Raw genomic sequence first — 19,540 nt, 5'->3', positions numbered from 1 at the left:
GGAAATGCATCGTCGTAGGTGGCAGAGTGCCAAACCCGGGTTCCCGATTCCCCGGTAAGCGACTCCTTGAGGCCTGCAAAAAGTCCAAGGATGCGCCCCCGGGGTGTCGTATAGATACACGAGGGTACCGGCGTCGTCGCGGGAGAAGAATTGGGCCTGCAGGGTATTAAAAATGAACGCGGCCCCAGAGGTCTCGAGCCATTTGCGGTTATTATCCGGCACGTGATGGGCAACCGTATGCCAGGGTTCTCGGGCTCCCTCAAGGATCCCCGGAGGAACGGTCACGGAAGGCTCTTCCGCGAGGTAGGCCCGACTCGTAAGACCAGTACCGGAATCTTGATGAAGCGTTATACAAACGACCCCACCATCCCCACGAGAGGAGTCTCGTCCAGCGGAGGTCGGCGTAGAAAAATAGATCGAAAACAGTCCGTGTCTTATAATGAAAGGCGCGACACCTCCGGCTATCCTATAAAAAGTAGAGAATAAACTCTCGATCCGCTCCTGGTGCAGCGACGCCACGTGGGAGTAATTACAATAAAAACTCGGCCACGAGTTGACTTTTAACCCTTCAACTCCGCTTGAGTAGGACGCGGAGATGTTCATATTTTATATGAATACGATATTCATTTGTCGGTTTGAATGCATGAAGGGGGCGTTTCTTAAAAAAACGTCGCTCCTGTGGAAGCCACTATGGGGTAGCGTTTCGTAATTAAAGGGTTAAAAGTTGCACCGATATACCACGATCTCCCGAGGGGAGAACGGTTTGATGCGAACGCATGGAATCATCGGCGAGGTCGTCCGAGTTCCCAGGACGGGAAGATCTAGTTTCATAGAAAGATGCGACACCTCCGGTTACCCCATAAAAAGTAGAGAATAAACTCTCGATCCTCCCGATGCAGCGACGCCACGTGGGAGTAATTACTATAAAAACTCGGCCACGAGTCGATTTGTAACCCTTCAACTCCGCTTGAGTACGACGCGGAGATGTTCATATTTTATATGAATACGATATTCATTTGTCGCTTTGAATGCATGAAGAGGGCGTTTCTTAAAAAAACGTCGCTCCTATGGAAACCACTATGGGGTAGCGTTTCGTAATTAAAGGGTTAAAAGTTGCACCGATATACCACGATCTCCCGAGGGAAGAACGGTTTTATCCGAACGCGTGGAATCATCGGCGAGGTCGTCCGAGTTCCCAGGACGGGAATATCTAGTTTCATTCCGTCGAGCCCTAGAATGTCGACGTCGATGTCTCGAACGCGCGTCCTTTTTAGTTCTGATTTGGTGCGCCTTCGCGTCCGGTCCATCCGCATTGCGACAGACCCGGAAGGACGAGGTAGAGGTGCGCCGACCTGATCCTTTTCCCCGGAGCCGATCGAAACAACGAGAACCGCCCGATGCCGTCGAGTTAACGGGCCACTCGTCGGCCTCCGCAATTTCATTACGGAATCGGTCTATACTCGTCGGTCTCTCCGATGCGACGAGCTTTGCGGTCCGCGAATCGATACTCGGGAGGGCCATCGGTGCTCCGCTCGTTCGGCTCGCCTTGTGCGTGTCGGACTGTGAAATTAACGCAATAACGGGAAGATAGCTTGCGAACATTGGCCAAACGTCGTTGCCCTCCTAGACTCTGGATCTCCATCATTTTATTTCCTCCTTTCAACGGAATCGAAAACCGACGTCTTCGAGGTCCTTAAGGTGATATGAGAGTGTGATATATACGTACCAAAAAGTCAAAATATTTATAAAACCTTTCTCCAAAGTGGGGGCACCGATTATCTGAAACTTTAACACGTGATTATCGAGGCTCTAAGAAAGAACGCGCTGCCCGTGAAATTTCATTTTTCGAAACAAAAAAAATATCTCTTTTTGGTTCTTGTTCGAGATAAATGCAAACTTCCTTTCGAAAAATGAAATTTCACGAGCAGCGCATTCTTCCTTAGAGCCCCCATAATCATGTGTTAAAGTTTCAGATAATTCGGTGCACCCAGTCTGAAGAAAGTTTTTATAAATATTTTGACTTTTTGGTATGTATATATGACACTTTCATATCACCTTAAGTCGCTCCTTTCCGTCTTTCAAAACGGACCGTTTTACATTTATTTTTTATTTCGACCTCGCACATAGGAGTACTCGCCGTGAAAATTTGGCAAAAGTTATTTTCCCCACTTTCTGGCCCCTAAACGAGATTAATTGACGACTTATGTTATTTAAGTAAGATTTCGTGCGCACAATATCATTAAACTTGTGTCAGCACCGAGATGTAGGAACTGATCCGATCCGATCGGTCGACCGGGATCATTAAAGAAATCATTAGGATGGACTGGATTTGGCACATATATCGGAACAATGAGATCAGGTAAAAATGAAAGCGTGAAAGTTTACGTAGGAATCGGATATCCGATGCAGAACGGTCTTGCTTGGCGTGTGTATAACCGGGCTAAAAGTAAGAAACGTGTGAAAGCTTCCGTAGCCATCGGATGTTCGATGAAAATTCAGATTCGATCATTGGCGCATATATCGGAACAATGAGATCAGGTAAAAATGAAAGCGTGAAAGTTTACGTAGGAATCGGATATCCGATGCAGAACGGTCTTGCTCGGCGTGTGTAGAACCGGGCTAAAAGTAAAAGACGTGTGAAAGCTTCCGTAGCAATGGGATGTTCGATGAAGATTCAGATTCGATCATTGGCGCATATATCGGAACAATGAGATCAGGGAAAAATGAAAGCGTGAAAGTTTACGTAAGAATCGGATATCCGATGCAGAACGGTCTTGCTCGACGTGTGTATAACTGGGCTAAAAGTAAGAGACGTGTGAAAGCTTCCGTAGCAATCGGATGTTCGATGAAAATTTAGATTTAATCATTGGCGCATATATCGGAACAATGAGATCCGGTAAAAACGAAAGAGTGAAAGTTTACGTAGGAATCGGATATCCGATGCCGAACGGTCTTGCTTGGCGTGTGTATAACCGGGCTAAAAGTAAGAGACGTGTGAAAGCTTCCGTAGCAATCGGATGTTCGATGAAAATTTAGATTTGATCATTGGCGCATATATCGGAACAATGAGATCAGGTAAAAATGAAAACGTGAAAGTTTACGTAGGAATCGGATATCCGATGCCGAACGGTCTTGCTCGGCATGTGTATAACCGGGGTAAAAGTAAGAGACGTGTGAAAGCTTCCGTAGCAATCGGATGTTCGATAAAGATTCGGATTCGATTAGGGACGGGTGAAATCGGGCTTATGCTCTCAGGGAGCGTTGCACCCTTGGCGACTCGATTCGACGAACTCGTCGAAAAGTACGGGACCGAGTAGCGGAATCACAGGCTCGTTCCCACGTTGTTCACGACCCGAGAGGGGAGATCCCGAGGTTCGCGTAAACGGATGCCGAGAGAGACTTCCGGCAGGATCATCGTGCTGCGTCAGATCGCGTTCTGTATCGTCCGAATGCTTCGAAATGCTTCGGCGATGGCAATGGGCCGAGTTGGACACGGCGAGCTATCCCGCAAGCACACCTTTGAGTCGACAAAACACTCGCGACGAGACGGCGATAAAGAGAATGTTATTCTTTTTTAAATAAAAAAGAGAGACGTCCCTGAGGTTACCAACACGGTGAGGATCTCCGAGAAAGAGTCGCTCTCGGGTAACCGTTCCCTACCCGATATACATTCCGAGGAAAGGTAGTATTAACCCTTTGCGGTCGTATGTCTACTCTCAGCCACCAAAATTCTCATGATCTTGGGAAAATGCGACCGCAAAGGGTTAAACGCGTAAAAAAAAAAAAGAACAATGTTTGAAATAAGCGCCAGTCCCTGAAAAGATACCTGTAACCACGGAAAGAAAAAGCAATCTGTAACCTAGAGGTGAGCAACTTTAATCGTTAATAACTTGGTAAATAATCTCCCGAGGGAGAAGTCAAAGAGGAAGTTTAGACGTCAAATTCCGTCAACTTCCGCCAGTTTCTGGGGTTACTACGGATTTCAGGACACCCTGTACAGAGCGGACAGAATTCGCACGACCTGGACAGGCTCTGGAACAAAGAGTCCGAGAGAGGGGACCGAGATAATTCGTTTAAATGGACCACCGTTGGTTTTCAGGGAGCCAGCCGGAAGTGCGGAGCAAGATCGCGTATTTTCCTACCCGAATTTTGTTTCTGGAGAAATTTGGAAGATAAAACGCGAGTAATGCTCTTCCCATCGAGCGCGATGCGCATTGTAATCGCGACGCGGAACACGATCCGGCCGACAGGATATCCGGATAACCCGTTACCGTCGGCTAACCCCGAAGCAGGGTCCGGACATTTATGTAAGCCGACGTCTACGAGAGGAGTAATCCGCTAAATGTCCCCAAGGAGTGCCCCCGTCTCCACCGATCGACATCGCTGATTGCATCGATGTCGATCGAACGACGACGTATTTTCCGCGATTTAAGACGATATGAAAGTGTGATGCATGCGTACCAAAAAGTCAACATATTTATCAAGCTTTTTTCCAAACTGGGTGCACCGAGTTATCTGAAACTTTAACACGTGATTACGGAGGCTCTAAGGAAGAACGCGATGGTCGTGAAATCTCATTTTTCGAATAAAAATTTGTTTTTACGTCGGACAAGAACCAAAAAAGACATTTTTTTCTTTCGAAAAATGAAATTTCACGAGCATTGCGTTCTTCCTTAGGGCCTCCATAATTACACGTTAAAGTTTCAGATAATTCGGTGCACGCAGTTTGGAGAAAAATTTTATACACATTTGGACTTTTTGGTACGTATATATCAGACATTCATATCACCTTAAAGAGCAGCCTACGCGAAACCAGAAATTAGACGCTGATCCAGTAAACCGTGCATTAATCAGCTCTTACGCTGACGAGTCGAGTAATTGTTCAACTCGAGTCACTCGGATTCGAAAATATTGCCAGCTCGAGTTTTTTACTCGAGTCGAGGATTCACTCGACGACTCGTCATTGACGCGAATAATAAAGCCAGATCGGTATCTCGGTACGAGGGGACAACTCGTTTTCGCTGCCATGCTCATAACTCGGAGCCCTTCGTGTCGAAAACTCGAGTTACAATAAAGACATCTCGAGTTGAGAAGTTCGACTCGTCACATCTCCACCGTCGGCAAAATGGCGGTCGCGTCACTCGCAGAGAGCCGAGGTAGAGATACAGACAGAGAGAGAGAAAGCGAGAGAAAGAGATGACTCTTCAGGGCAGCGCCGACCGGGCGGAAATCACTATTCAGCGAACCCTTCCTTCCGCGAACCGGCCGCGGCAAGAAGTGCAACGAGGAGCGTTGTTTTGCAACGCGGAGTCGCTCGAAGACGTGTGTAAAGAATCAAAGGAGCGACAGGGAGAGAGAGAGAGGGAAAGAAAGAAAAATAACAAAAAGGAGGAGGCCGCAAGTCGCGAGACGCGATCCGATTGCGTAAACGTTCGACGTCTGCTCGGGATAAAAGCGATCCGCGATGTGAAAAGAAAAAAAAAACCTTCGCGCTGAGATCCCCGGGCGCGATAAAGAATTTATTATTGTTCTTCCGCGTGGCCTAGGAGTGACGTCCGCTCGTTTCCTGGAGCCGACCCCGACGATAACGAATGGTCGTCGCGAGTTATAAAGAACGGCCGAAAAGTGAACGCAAAGATATCGCGGCGCCACGTGCGGAGTCGCGACCCTTTAAAAATGGCGGCCCACCCCACGTGGTCGCCGACACCGGGCTGCGCGTCGGGTCCGTTAACAATTTACCAAATTACATCCTCTACGATTAATTCCCCCCATCCCGGCGTTAATTCCTGGCTCCAAGACCTAAAATCTGCCGCAAGTCCCGCGAGCCGTCCACCGGCCATCCCAAACCCTCCTATAAACAATTTTTCCTCAGTCTAGAACATTCGAGATGGGGAGGGATTTCGAGGCCATTATTAATCCCACGTATATTTAATGAAGTCATTAACCTGTTTAGATTTCGTTTCACCAACGCAAGGGTTCCGGGAATTATTTCAGCCCTTTTAATCTACTTTACAGGTTATGTGTGGTCGATCACTCGAGATGGGTGATCGACGCGTCGTGTACGCTCGGAAAAGACGAGGCCCCGGTGACACTCGAATCCCTCCCTCTTTTCCCGGCTATGACGCGAATATTCGGAGGGTCGACGTAATCGGGCGCATCCTTCCTGGCGTCGACTCGGGGGAATCTTGCCGACGCGTCCCGGATGCGTTGGTGCGTCCCTCGCGACGCACACGCGCGACCGTCACGCGCGTCCCTCCTCTTTCCACACCCGGAGGAAGGAAGGCTACGTGCCGAAACCTCGGGGGTCGTTGACTCCTCGGCTCTTCGGCGTCCGCGGCTCTCGAGAGAGTCGGCCGATCCCTCGAACCGAGACGGAGAGGTTAAGGAACGGGGACCGACGACGTCAGGGTTAGGCCGGGAACGTATTGAAGGTTCGACGTGAACCTGCAGATTCCACCGTTAAAGACGATCGAATCCGCTTATCACCGCCGAGGGAACTCGAAGTCGTGTCATCAACGAGACGACCATCCCCAGGTATCGCCAACAAACCCGTGTACCCCGGCGAACCGTTACCAGCGCACGATGGGAAGGCATTAATATCCGCCACTGTGCCCTTGATTTCTCCAACTTTCGGCCACTGTCGCGTTCTTTGTCCAGCTCGAAACTTTGATCTTACTTAAGGTGAAGTGAAACACGTCGAATAACTTGATCGAAGTCGATAAAGATTTTTCTAAATGCCTACGTTGCCGACGTTCGTTTTTATATTGACAGCTGTGTCGAATTATATTGGGTGTTGTACCAATGGCATACTCCACCCGTCGCTATCGTGCAAAAATGATAAAAAGATCGAAGTAAAACTCCAGAAATCCTCTAAATTCATGCTTTCTGGGGCCCTAATTGATTACAGAGGGACCCCCTGCGCCATCTGTGCTTTCCAGGTCAATTAAATTTTCACTCCGAGACCTCGTATTACCATCGTTTTAGCATAGAAGCGCATACAACACTTTTTTCTTGCCTTTATCCCATTCAAATGCGAGTTTATCGATTTCCAGAGTGTTCTAAATTGTCGTAAAATTGTCCTGACCCTTTCGTCTCTCATATCAGAGCCTTCAATAATTGTATATTCATCGAAAAATTTTTTCCAAAATTCAAATTTTGAATGTGTCAGAACAATTCATAGATGATCAGGAGTGATGTGTCAAAGTTTCGGACAGTTTGGTCTAATACCCTTAAAAAAAGTGTTGTATTCGACTCGACTGATTTGAAAGGGGTTTCACTTCACCTTAATGCCTGTAACGGTAGGTCTTAAATGAGTTTCGAGATGATATACAGGACAACTTCTGTATAATTGAATTACTTTAGACCACTAGTGACGGGTACTTCCATTTCTACCGCTTTGTAGACTGGAAGCGGGAGACACTGGAGTATTAAGTTGGATGGACGAGGTCGACCTCGAGACTCGGGAAGTGTAATAGAACGAAAAGAGGGGTTCAGTTACATTAAGCGCAATGTAGGGTTAAGGTCTCGACTCGGTCAGGTACAGCGAGGGCGGCGATTCTTTCGGAAGCTGATTTAAATCATCGCCCCCCTACGCGCGCATTCCGTGCACGCGTACCAGCGGAGGATTGCATTCGGGCCGTGTCCAGGCACGCTGCATTGTCCTTATGCAGGGGAAATGCGCACTGTCCTGCCCACCTAATTGCCGGCACTCGTCTCGCGTCCCGTTCGCTGGCACGACCCGTGCCCTCCGCACCGGTACGGCCGGACACGACTCCGCAGCTCCGCGCCATCGAGTCCAGACAAAGGACATTAATCTGGCCCGTCATTTATGACTGTTAATTAAATCCTCGTCCGACTTGGAGGGAAAAATCGCGGGTCCTCCTGTTGGCTCCCCCCGAGGACCCACTTGGCCCGTGGGGACTCAGCGCGGCACGAGGTACCGACCCTGAAGATCCTCGTAAACGATCTTCGAGACGTCCGCGAGGAAAGGTCGGGACGGCATTAACGAGGGAGAGGCAGGGTCGGTAAACCTCGGCGGCGAAAGGCCAACTCTAGGAGCCCTCCGGCAGAGGCGGGTCCGTCCCTTTAAACCCGGACGGGGCATCGGAGCGCGTGGGTACGGGGTTGCATGCGCCGCGCTGGAAGGTAAAAATTTCAATGGCGGAAGAGAGCCCACGGCCGACGAGGGGACGGAAAAGAGAAAGCGCCGGAGGGACAGGGAAATCGATAATTCTCGCTGTTCGCTCACCTCGTACACGTTCGGGTGCCAGACTTTTGTCATGAAGCGAATGCTCGGCGGGCTGTACGGATAATCCGGTGGGAACTTCATGTGTGCCTGGAACATAAAAAGGATCGAGAGTTAGAATTTGCTCGAGTGACCCCGAAGTAATCGAAACCCCCCGCCGAATCGATCATCGATCGTCCTCAGTACCGCCGATTTCTCCCTTTACTCTGCGGCGCGTAAAAATGTAGTAATACGAGTTTCGCCATGCTCTAGTCTTTAAGGTAATCTGAAAGTAGCGTCGAAGAGGTCTCGTTTATGAAATTTTTCTCGGAAATTTTTCTCACGTACCAAATCGTTTCCAAATTTACGACGCTAATATGTAGGCTATAAGGTCCTGACAACTATTAAATATCAATTTTTTTTTAATTTTTTTCATTTTCTAAGAGTCAACTTCACATCCCCTTAAGGGGATGTGAAAGTGGCGTCCGAAAGCTCAATCGTTCATAAAACTTTTCTACGAAGTGGGTGTCTCAAATCGTTTCATACTTTAAAACGTGAATATGGAGACCCTAAGGTAGGTCCTGAAACTCGCAAAATTTCATTTCTTATAAACTATTTTTAAAATACCTATAAACAAATTAGAAAAGAATTGAAATTTCATGAGTTTCAGGACCTTCCTTATAGTTTTCCTATTCACGTTGTAAAGTTTCAAACTATTCGGTAAACCGAGTTGGGAGAAAAGTTTTATAAACTAAACCTCTTCGACGCCACTTTCACATCACCTTCAACATTGTTAGCGTTTATAACGATCTGAGGATTCGGATCCAAGGATCGCGTTTTAATCTAAGAATTGCAGTTTTTGCTGGACCAAGACCGAGACTGGAAGGCCAAGAACGATTTTGCTCGTCACTTCTGGAAAACGTGGATTCCATGCTTTCTTGGTCTAAAGCACCAAGTACCATGGATCCTCTTGGTGCGGACTCGATCGCGATCGGCCTCAAGTTTCTCCCGTGGGAATCGAGCGTCGATCGTGTTCCACGTGCAGCTGGAAGGCGAGCTCGTGGCGGGCGATCGCGAGTGAAATCGAGCAAAGAGTCGAAGGTTACCCTTCGAATCGTGCGTTTTCATGCCGGCCAGGTGACCAGCAAAGCGCGACTGGAGGAAACACACCTGAGCGGTCGAAATTTTAGCCCCACTCTGAACCCACGTAACCTAAGTAACACCAAATTGACTTTTCTTCATCATGTCTTACTTAACGCATTCGCATCGGAAAATGAAAATTCTCGTCCTTAACCCTTTTAGTGCCGGGCGAAAAAGAGGTGCTTATGCGAAGATAACCGGCCGAATTCTACGATTTTACTAGGACTTGGAAAAAGGCTCATAAAAACCAAATGAAAAGCAATATTTACATAATTCAAAAAGCAGGGTTAAGGACAAAATAGAGAATAAAACAGTGACGCTAATTTTTCTATATTCATTGAAAATTACATAAATAACAAAGGTATAAGTGATAAAAAAAAAAAGAAAAATTGAGTTCTTTGTTTCAAAACGTAATTGCACATAGGAAAAGTCATCTTTTTATCATAAATTTATATAGACCGTTTTTTGCAAAGTATATACTTTAAATTTCCAATATATTTTTTAACGAAATAAGTAATATTGCACAAGAAACAAAAAATAACTCCAAGGCACATGGTAGGCGCCGGACGGATTATCTCATCCGAAACAAGTAATTGTTATAGGTTATAGGTTGTTATAGGTGTTGTTGTATTGTTATTTTAATTCTCTCGTAATGAAATTCTCTCGTTAGACTATTTATAACGTATTATAAATTTATTTCGAGATAGAGATCTCTCGCAAAGCGAATAGTAAAGCGCTACAAGGTGCGGGCCGATATATCGGCTCTGGCACTTTTCGCCAGTGCAGCGAGGGCCGATATATCGGCCTCCGGCACTAAAAGGGTTAAAAGATAAGCGTCGAAAAATAGCCCAATGCGAATGTGTTAATGCGAATTAAGTTTCCTACTTTAGGCCCGTAAATAAAAGAAACGAAAATATCCGCCACTTCTAAGGTCTAAAGCAGGACCTCAACCACTCGAAAGTGATTCTTTATACCATTTCAAAATCTATTCCAGGACTACGATTGAAGGTTCCAAGTAGAATAGAATTTTCGACTTTGCATCGTCATTAGAGGATCTAAGTGGAATCGAAATTTCGGCTTACCCGCTCGACTCGTCGCTCGAGTACATCGCTTATCGGATTACTCGAAATTCCTTGGATCGATTTTCGGTGGTTTTTTTCCCCATGCAACGTAATACGATCTCCCTCGTCCCTGAGGCCGAGAATACTCCGTTTACACGGTGTACTCCGAAGCTAGGTGCGCTTTACATGGGAGCTCCGGCGGGGAACGCAGAGATTCGAGGGGATTTGCGTCCCACGCGAATCGCCCGCGTTTTCGCGTAAATAAACGCGAAGGTATTCCAGCCTCGACGTTCCATAGGATCGCAAAGCCCGGGGGAGGGTTTCCCTAGGAAAACCGCTTCGCTCCCGGTTCCCGAGATAAACGTTTGATCGTGCCGTTCCCAGAGAGCTTCCAAGTCTCGCTCGGGGGCTCGCAAGAAGTTCGGCACAACTCCTCGCAGAACTAAACGAGTCCACAGCCTTCCCGAGCATCCCGCCAAGGTTCGCCTCCCCATAAAGCGAGCGCGCCTTAAATCGAAGAAAAATTAAAACCCCCGCATATTACGCCTCCACCTCGAAGACGGACCATCGAGGTTATTCCCGAACCAGGAATGAATATAGTCGTGGAGGAAGTTCGCTGTCGCAACGAATAATGATATCGCAAAAGTGACCCGAATCCTTTGTCCCACGCTCTCCCGCGAAATTCCTTTTTTCCATTACCGTCTCTCTCTCCCCAAGTCCTCATTTCCAGCGAGGGGTTCGATATTTCCCATTTCTTTTTTTTTCCCCCTTCATTGCTGCATTTCATTTTATCCATTTTCACCGACGACCACGGGTACCGGTTCGGCATTTTCGCACGAAATCTCCCCCACGACTCCTCTCCTTCTCGCCGGACCGTCGCCGAGAAAGGAGACACGATTCTCCCCCCTCGTCCCCTCGTCCGCTCGCACAGCATCCCGCTGGACCGCGAAAGGGAGACTCCGAGTCGCCGTCTCTCTTCCCGGCTCGGTCCCTCGAGCTCCCCCGAAGGTTTTTCGGTCGCGAGGGCTACATCGATCGTGACCTGGTCATGGCCCAAATATCCGAGCCATCCTTTGGGACCTCCCTCTCCCGGGCTAGAATTAACCCACTTTCCTCCGTGCCGGGCGCGCGCGGTCGGCGTGCTCGAACATTGTCCTCGTCGCACTTAAGGCGCACTCGCGCTTAATTGGGCCCGGCGAGCTCCAGTTGGTCGCCAGTCGGCCAGCAGCCACTCTCGGCCGAGAAGGAGAGATTCGACGGCTCTATTTCCACCGCGCTCGAGTTTTCTTATTCCGGTCGCGAAAGGCCCCGTCGAACCGTTCTCGCGCTCGCCGGAAGAAGATCCGGCACCGCGAGACGACGGCTCGCCTAAAAATAATATCGAACGCCTCTCTCGTAACCGGGGGGGAAGGGAAAATAAAAGAGGTAGATAGGAAAATAGAGAAAATCTCAGCGAGGCCTTTCCGAACCCATGAGAGGCCCGCGACGGGCGATAACTCCTCTTTAAGCGGGGCTTCGACGAGAAATCATTATCCTAGCCGCACCGTGTTTGTCCACGGCTGAACGGCCGCATGAAACGTGATCGACGCGATATCGACGCTGGCTTGGGCGAATAATTCGAAAGTATCGCGTGTCCATCCACGTTGTCGCCAACGTGTTCTGCCGGTCTCGGAATTTCGAAATTCGCCCAGGAGGCTCCTTAAAGAGCCGCGCGCTCGGCGAACAGCTGATCGCCCGATCAGCTGATCGGCGCGCGGGAGGAATTTCTTTTTTCCCCCGATTTGCCGCAACCAAGCTTTCGATTCGCGTCGAGGAGAGTTCATTCCCTAGCCCCAGTTTCCACGAATAAAAGGAGAAACCCCTCTCGTGGACGAACCCGACGGAGCTCTCCAATGGCCCCTCGGTTCTGCCCGCCTCTTGTCCGGAATTTTCACACACAAAGCGGCCCTCTCTGGACTGCTTTCGGATAAAAATAAAACGTGCCTCGATATACCCGGGTGCCTGGATTTTTCTTAACGTTCCCCTACCCCTCAGGGTAGATCATGGATTCATATCAAAGACGACTTTAGAGGCATCCGCCGAGGGGGATGCCGCATCTTTCCGGCTCCGATACCAGGGGCATCTCATCGGGAGGGCATGGACTCGTTTCCGAGAAATCAATGCGACAACGGCCCAGTTTCCCATGGACAGAAACGATCACATAACGCCGTCGCGACGGGACGCGTCGCCTCGTTACGGAACACTTTCCTCGAGGAACGTACCCGGTAGGACGCGTCTCCCGCGATGTATCTCCGCGAACAAAAGTTCCCGCGTTTCCTGGTCCTCGTCGAGTGTCCGACCATCCTCCTCTCGTCGGGATTTCGCCGATAAAGAACACCTGTCCGCAGGTGCGCGAGCTTGCGGCACTCAGGTGCGCGCGACTCTCCTCCCTCCCTCCCGACGGAAGCTCCTCTTAGGTCGATCTTTCCTCCGACTGAATGAGATTTTTCAATATTATACTTCCCGCCCTGGGGCGCTCTCCGGAGCGTGACGAGTGTCCCGAGCGAATCGGCCTCTCATCCTCTTATTGTCATTAATGCAGGACACGCGGCAGCTGACACGTAAACGTTATCGACTTATGGCTTACCGTACGTCGACACGCTCGTTGCGTGACGAGGCCGGGGGTCCGGAACCACGTGGACGTAAAGGTCGATTTACCGGGGGGACATAGATTTTTATCAGTTTATGACATCTCCTGAGGAGGTCGCGGAGGGTCGATGTGGATCCTCGTAGAAAAGGAGGGAAAAAAAAAGAAATATGGCAGTTGCTTTTGAAATCGCTCGGGGAAATCGGGACTCGCGACCTAGTGAGGCAGGTCGGGGACGCGAGCGGCCCTCCTCCCGAAAGGGTTGAGGTAGGTCGGCCCTCGTGCCACTTATCTCTCGCCTCGATAAGGCAGGCTATTCCTGAGCATTCGACTCCTCCTCGGTTTCCCCGTCTGCCAACTCCCGCGATTAATAAAGACAATTCCCGAGGCACGTCCCACGTGGGACACGTGTGGGAGTTGGCCTATAAATTTTCGCGACCTCCTTTCCCGTCCAGACACCGCCACTCGGTGTAACGCTGCTCATGACTCGACGCGATATTCCGTCCAGTCGGTTAAGCGCTAAATCGAGTCGGTGATCGTGGATTCGTCCATCTCCGAACGATAATTTTATCGAAATTCGGACGACCCACGCCTTACGCTACGCGTAATTTTAATTATCAGGAGTTAACGCTACAATGTACACCCTGAGATAGTGAGAGCAGAGTAGAATGGAGAGCTCACGCAAAACAGTACCATTTACTCTCACTGCATCGCGAGCCTCGTTCGACTCTGAGAAAAAAACGTCATTAAACCAAAAAAACATCCTATTAATTTAAGTAACAATTATTTCACTCCAATAAGCTCGAATAATATTGGACGCAACGTTTCCTCGGAACTATGCCAACTTATTTGAGTTTGAGTGGAATTATTTGAATTAACCAGATATTTCTATGGTCCAGTGAGTTTTTTTTTTTTCTTTCAGTCTCCCGATGTAAAGTGGATTATTGTAGGGTATCTTTAAACTAAGCTGTCTTCTACCAGACAATTTTATGTAGATCGTTACTCTATAAAAATTAGCAGAGTGGAGAAAATCGAATACCTTGGAGGAGAGGATTCTAGTATACTCTTTTATAAACTGTAGTAATGTAAACAGGGTTTCACCCGAGAGTCACTCGATTTCCCTTGAACATGTAGCTTTTCGAATTTCTTTCGTAATCCACCGTAACAGGACAAGGGGTTATTACCATCATTGTCTGACTTTCCTGTACGAAAGATCCCCTTCGATTTCTCTGACCCCGAGTTCTCCCGGGGGAGGAATTCCCGGCCGGAAATTCATGCTCCAGATCGAGCTTCGTAAGTAGAGCTCGACCCGCGCCCTTAAACGCGGCCCCGCGACCATTCTTTCCCCGAAGCTCGACGCGCGGAGGTTGGCCCATAAATTTCCGTGACCCGCTTTCCTAGTCTAGCCATCGACAGGAAATGTGCCGCTTATGATCCGATGCGAAGTTTCCAGCCGGGCCGTCGCGACCTAAATTGCGCCAAGGCGATCCGAGTGGACACCACGTGAAAAGGAACTTTTTCGCCCCAATCGAAAAGGGATTGGGACCACCCTGGCGAGACCCCCCGGCGAGGCATAGATTCCCTCCTCTCCTTTAAAGGCGATCACACCACATCGAAGGCGTTGATCTATCGATTCGTTCGGGTCACCGAAGTTAAGCAACATTGAGCGCATTCGGTCCTCGGATGGGTGACCACTTGGGTCATAAATTAATACTGATTCCACAATAATCGACCCGAAAAATCCGAAATCCAAAATATAAAAGCGGAAAAGAAAGACAACTAACGAAAGTAAGTTAAATAATTCTTATTATTAAATCAATCTAATGTGTGATTATATCCCGCAAGAAGATAACATACGATCATAAATTAATATTGACTCCACAAGAACCAATCCAAAAGATGAAGACGGAAAAAAAAGACATCTAACGAAAGGACATTAATTCATTCTTATTATTAAATCAATCTAGCGTGTGATTATATCCCGCAGGACGATAACATACGATCATAAATTAATATTGACTCCACAAGAACCAATCCAAAAGATGAAGACGGAAAAAAAAGACATCTAACGAAAGGACATTAAATCATTCTCATTATTAAATCAATCTAATGTGTGATTATATCCCGCAGGAAGATAACATACGATTTCAGGGAACCTGGGTTATCTCCATAATTTTTCAAGGGGTACATTCTATGTATTAAATAATAAGTATAACTCGTATCGAGACGTGGAGTTGATCGAAGAAAATAATCGAACCCAATTGGGGGATCAACCGGCGCGGCCAGACCGCTGCGGTCTGTCGCGGGATCGCCGATAATGTCGCGCTCCACGACGGCGTCAAGCCCCGAGGGACAAACCGCGTTACGCAGAGAGGCGTTCACCCGGTGTCACAACGAAGCGGAGAGTGGTTTAGAAAGCGGCCAACACCGAGAGCCGAGCAAAATCCGTGCCCACGAGTGGCTCGCCGCGAGCTCGTCCCTCCTCTCCGGCGAGAATAACGCGAAGACCGGGCCGGGATTTAAAAGGCCGGGAGGGCTTCCCGAGCCTGCATTTTTCGGCTCGTCTCTTCCTCCGATCCCTTCAAGGTCCTCTTCGAGTCCTCGAACCCCTCGAACCACGAGCAGACGGCTCGATTCGTTCCTCCCGTTAAAGCTCGTGTCCACGGGCAAGTGTAAAACTTGCCGCTCCCAGACCTTTATAGCCCACGATATACACGGTTTTGGAAACGAACTCGCCTACTATAGAATAATTAAAGTACAAGAAGACGCCTATAGTTTGGCGAGTTTGACGGTGAGAAATCTCTTAATCCCGGGCTCTTCCCTCCTGATTCTCTTAACACATGCGCGACCGCTGACGTGAATTCACGTCTTTTCTAGTTCTATTCCCGATTGCCGCAGACGTGAATTCACGTCATTTTAAATTCATTGTTTTCGCCGATACTCGGTATTTGAAACGAAAAAAAATGTGCAGGTCGCGAATGTGTTAAAAGTGCTTCCCGAGCGCCTAAGATACATCTCGCAAACCGTTTTCCACGTAAACGCATATTTCTCGCGTTTTATTACAAGTCCCTTGTTTTCTTCTCTATTTATTATAATTACAGAGGTAACGTCTCGTTGGGCGACATTTTCAATGTAGAATTTCTCATGTACGAGTAGAAAAATTACCGCAAGCTCGTAACCAGAGATTTAGGCGCTAAAGCAAATTACTCCGGCAAGTCGTATCCTCAAAGGAACCCGTTAGGGAGACCCGAGGCAATAAATTCCCTGGAAATTCGTCGCTGGTGTAAACGCAACGACAAGAAATGTCGCAAGTCGCTCGCCCATGGACACGATCCTTTGCCCCGCGTTAAGCCGATATTCGGAGAGGCGTAAATTATCCGGCGTCGGTCGTTAAGCCCCGCGACGGCTCGCATAGATCGAAAATCGATTGGCAATCCCGCAAAATCCCTCCTAACTAACCCCTCGACCGGCTATCGGAGTTTAACCTCATCGCGGTGTTTCGATCGGCGATCTCGAGGTCGCCATAGACCCGTCGTCCCCCTCGGAAGGAAACCTATCCTTCCCAGGATTTCTCCCCTAATCGCCCGCTTTCAGATTAGTCTTAATTAGCGCCGATCACTCGGCACGCGTACTAAAGGCGTGGTTTTACCAAACTCTCAGTGTAAACACCGGTATACCAAGAGTAGACGATACACACCTTTTCAGGGTATACTCCCAAGCCGAGACACGGTCGTTTACACCGAGAGTTTGATAAAACCACATTGTATGCGTACCAAGTGGTCGATTTAAACTAAGCCTTAGAATGCCCTCTTTCCCTCACCCAGCACTCCGAAATGGCCGATTCCCTCTGAAAGGACTTTTGAGTTTTCTCCCGGTGTGGCCCCCAGGAACGTTTACGGGATCCTATTGTTAAGTCGGCCTAGGTTCGAGCACAGGTAGAGCTGCAGGTAGAACCATGGGCTCGGATCTCCGGGTAAAATACGACAAATCTTGCGTGACAAGCTGGAAACGAGGAGGCGATTCGTTACGCGCCACCTGTAAAAGCTTCCCCCCTCTGTAACGGTATATACGCCGGCCGCGTTATAAAGTTTTTAAGCGTTCTTATGTACTCGCTCGACTTTCACGCTCGTTCTTCACGGCCAAACCGTAAAGCGGCTCCGCTGCGGTTCAATCGTCGTAACGTCGCCGCGACAGTCCAGCTCCTCGCGCGGAAAAATCATTCGGCCACGAGAACGAATTCTACTACAGCAAGTGTAAATACTTGAATATCGGCTGGCACGACTTTTTCTTTTTTTTTTTCTTCTTTTCTTTTCTGCAAAAAAGTGTGCCGCATGAAGATGCAAAAGAAAATACTAATAATTCTTGGAGGCAATGAAAATTATATTCACGGTTGCCAAGAATCTTTACTAGCGACAACAAACTGTATATCGGCCATTTGATCGAGGAGTAACGACTAAATTTTTAGGAGTAATGGGAGGACTAATATTTTTTCCCTGTATATAAACCTCAGTTGTAGTTGCATCTACATCTGGGATACGATTACAAACATTTTTGCAGTTAATGCAATTATTACTGCAGTACTTGGTCAACGATGCTCTCTGTTGCTAAGGGTGCACATTACCTTTTTTTCATCCGCCAGGAAAAAACATGAAATTCGAAACTGTATCGATAAATTGCACCCCCGTAAGTAACGAGCTTGCAAAATGTGCGATCGGCTTTAGCAAGGGAGGATCAGGCTCGCTTTGATTTCGTTAACTTCGGCGTAACGTGGTTATGCAAGCACGACCAGGGATTTGCTGTATTATCACCGCCATTTACTGTAATCCAGCACTGATAACGCTGCACCTGCAGTACCATCTGGTTCCGATAACTCATCGATACGTTTACGATTGGCCGACAACCTCTGACTATCGAGAGCCTTGGCGTCGGAATAAAGTCAGAAATGGATTTCGTTGATACTCATAAGTAGAATCGCGTTGCGGATAGATAGCTGGCGAGAATCCTCGTTTCGTGTCCGCGTATGAAATTGGTTTCAACCAAGAAAAATCAATGACGCGTTGTTGGTCTCGCGGTCAAGGTAATATCATCGTTTCCCGCCCAAGCGTGCTCTTTGTTTGTGAAAATGATTCAAGGACACGGACTCGGTTACGCGTGTCAACATTGGGCGACCATATTGCGTTTCAATTTTGTAAAATCCCACAGCAACTGATAACTTCTAGGTAATAGAAGTTATACTCAATTGAGCGCAATCACCCAATATAGGTTTCTACCGTTTTCAATTACTGCCCCTGGACCTCTTCAAATAAAATAATAAATCTTGTCGGATGCATCGCACTATACCGTACTGGTCATTGACGAACCGTGACTCAAAGTATCGAAACCTTTGAAAAGTGTTAATTCCTCTTCGAGTCAACGTACTTCTGAACGATACTTTTGAACCCTAGCAGGTGTTGGCATTAAGATACGAGTTATAAGATTGCAAACGACCGCTCGACGTTAGAGGCTAATTATATAAAATAATTGAGAAACGTCCCACTGAATTGCTATCGGTACTAATCCACGTGTAGCAAGAATTAAAATACTGCCTGAACTTTTCCAGCCAAACGTGGTAGCACGTTCTCTTTCTCAAGTCCAAACAAGTTTATGCAATCGTACATTACGCGTAAGGCTTCGTAGTGTACAATCGATTGTAAAGCATCGTTTTATATTTACATTCTAAATTTCCATAGGTTAGCGCACCACGATTCCGTCCACCCGAAATGTGGGCCACTGACCGATAACGAATGTTCTCGTCGTGATTCTATAAGTAACCTCAACATCGAGGTAAACACCTGACTAAATGGGCATGGTAATAAATGGCTGTTTAAACAAAGAATGGCTCGACGTTACTTGCATCTTTTTCAGCCCACAGGCATACGGCTCATTATATCTGGCATGCATGCAGTAAATAATGTAGAATTAATGAACCTTGAAGTATCCTCCCTGGTAGAGTGTGTCAGGAGGGCCGAAGATAGCAACTTCCCACTCAAACATGTTGTCCTCGTTAACGAGCTTGACGCGGAATCCTTCGACGGGCTCCTCTTGGAGGCTCTTGTACTCGAGCGCGAGGGCTCGCAGAGCGCTGCTAGTGGGTTGTGCCATTATTTCCACAGCCCAGAGCACGGGCGCACTGGGTTTCGGCGATGAGAAAGGTCCCGAACGGGCCTACTCGGAAAGCGCGGTCGCTGGGTCTACTGGACGCCTTCGCGGATCCTCGTTGAAGAACCTCTCGATCTCCCTCAGAAGCCTCAACGCTCGAGGCCTTCACCAAAACTTTCCGCGCGCCGCCGTGGTGCTCCGTCGCGTCTCACTACCGGCGACGTGATCACCGTTGCCGACGGGTCGACTTTTTCTACCAAATAAACAAAGGAACACGGTCAAACCCGTTAACTGCGAACCGTCTCTATATCCAACAGTAATCCATTCCCGATGCGTGCACCTTAGCTTTAA

The 19,540-nt window shown here is 48.1% G+C and overlaps 1 protein-coding gene across 1 annotated transcript in view; it reads right to left on the bottom strand.

The window, feature by feature from the left end:
* Positions 1-19,540, bottom strand: part of LOC105698087 (ubiquitin-conjugating enzyme E2 R2) — a 26,354-nt gene extending 6,814 nt beyond the window's left edge. Inside the window, exons 1-2 of the mRNA XM_012422019.2 lie at positions 19,019-19,540; positions 8,249-8,335 (exon numbers count right to left, since the gene is read on the bottom strand). Coding sequence (XP_012277442.1) covers positions 8,249-8,335; positions 19,019-19,192 — 261 coding nt within the window. The 5' untranslated portion in view covers positions 19,193-19,540. The remainder of the gene's footprint in view (positions 1-8,248; positions 8,336-19,018) is intronic.

Source organism: Orussus abietinus, unplaced genomic scaffold (genome assembly GCF_000612105.2).
Source record: "Orussus abietinus isolate OABI.00-Male unplaced genomic scaffold, Oabi_2.0 scaffold1, whole genome shotgun sequence".
NCBI classification, from domain to species: domain Eukaryota; kingdom Metazoa; phylum Arthropoda; class Insecta; order Hymenoptera; family Orussidae; genus Orussus; species Orussus abietinus.
This window is presented reverse-complemented; position numbering and strand designations above follow the sequence as displayed.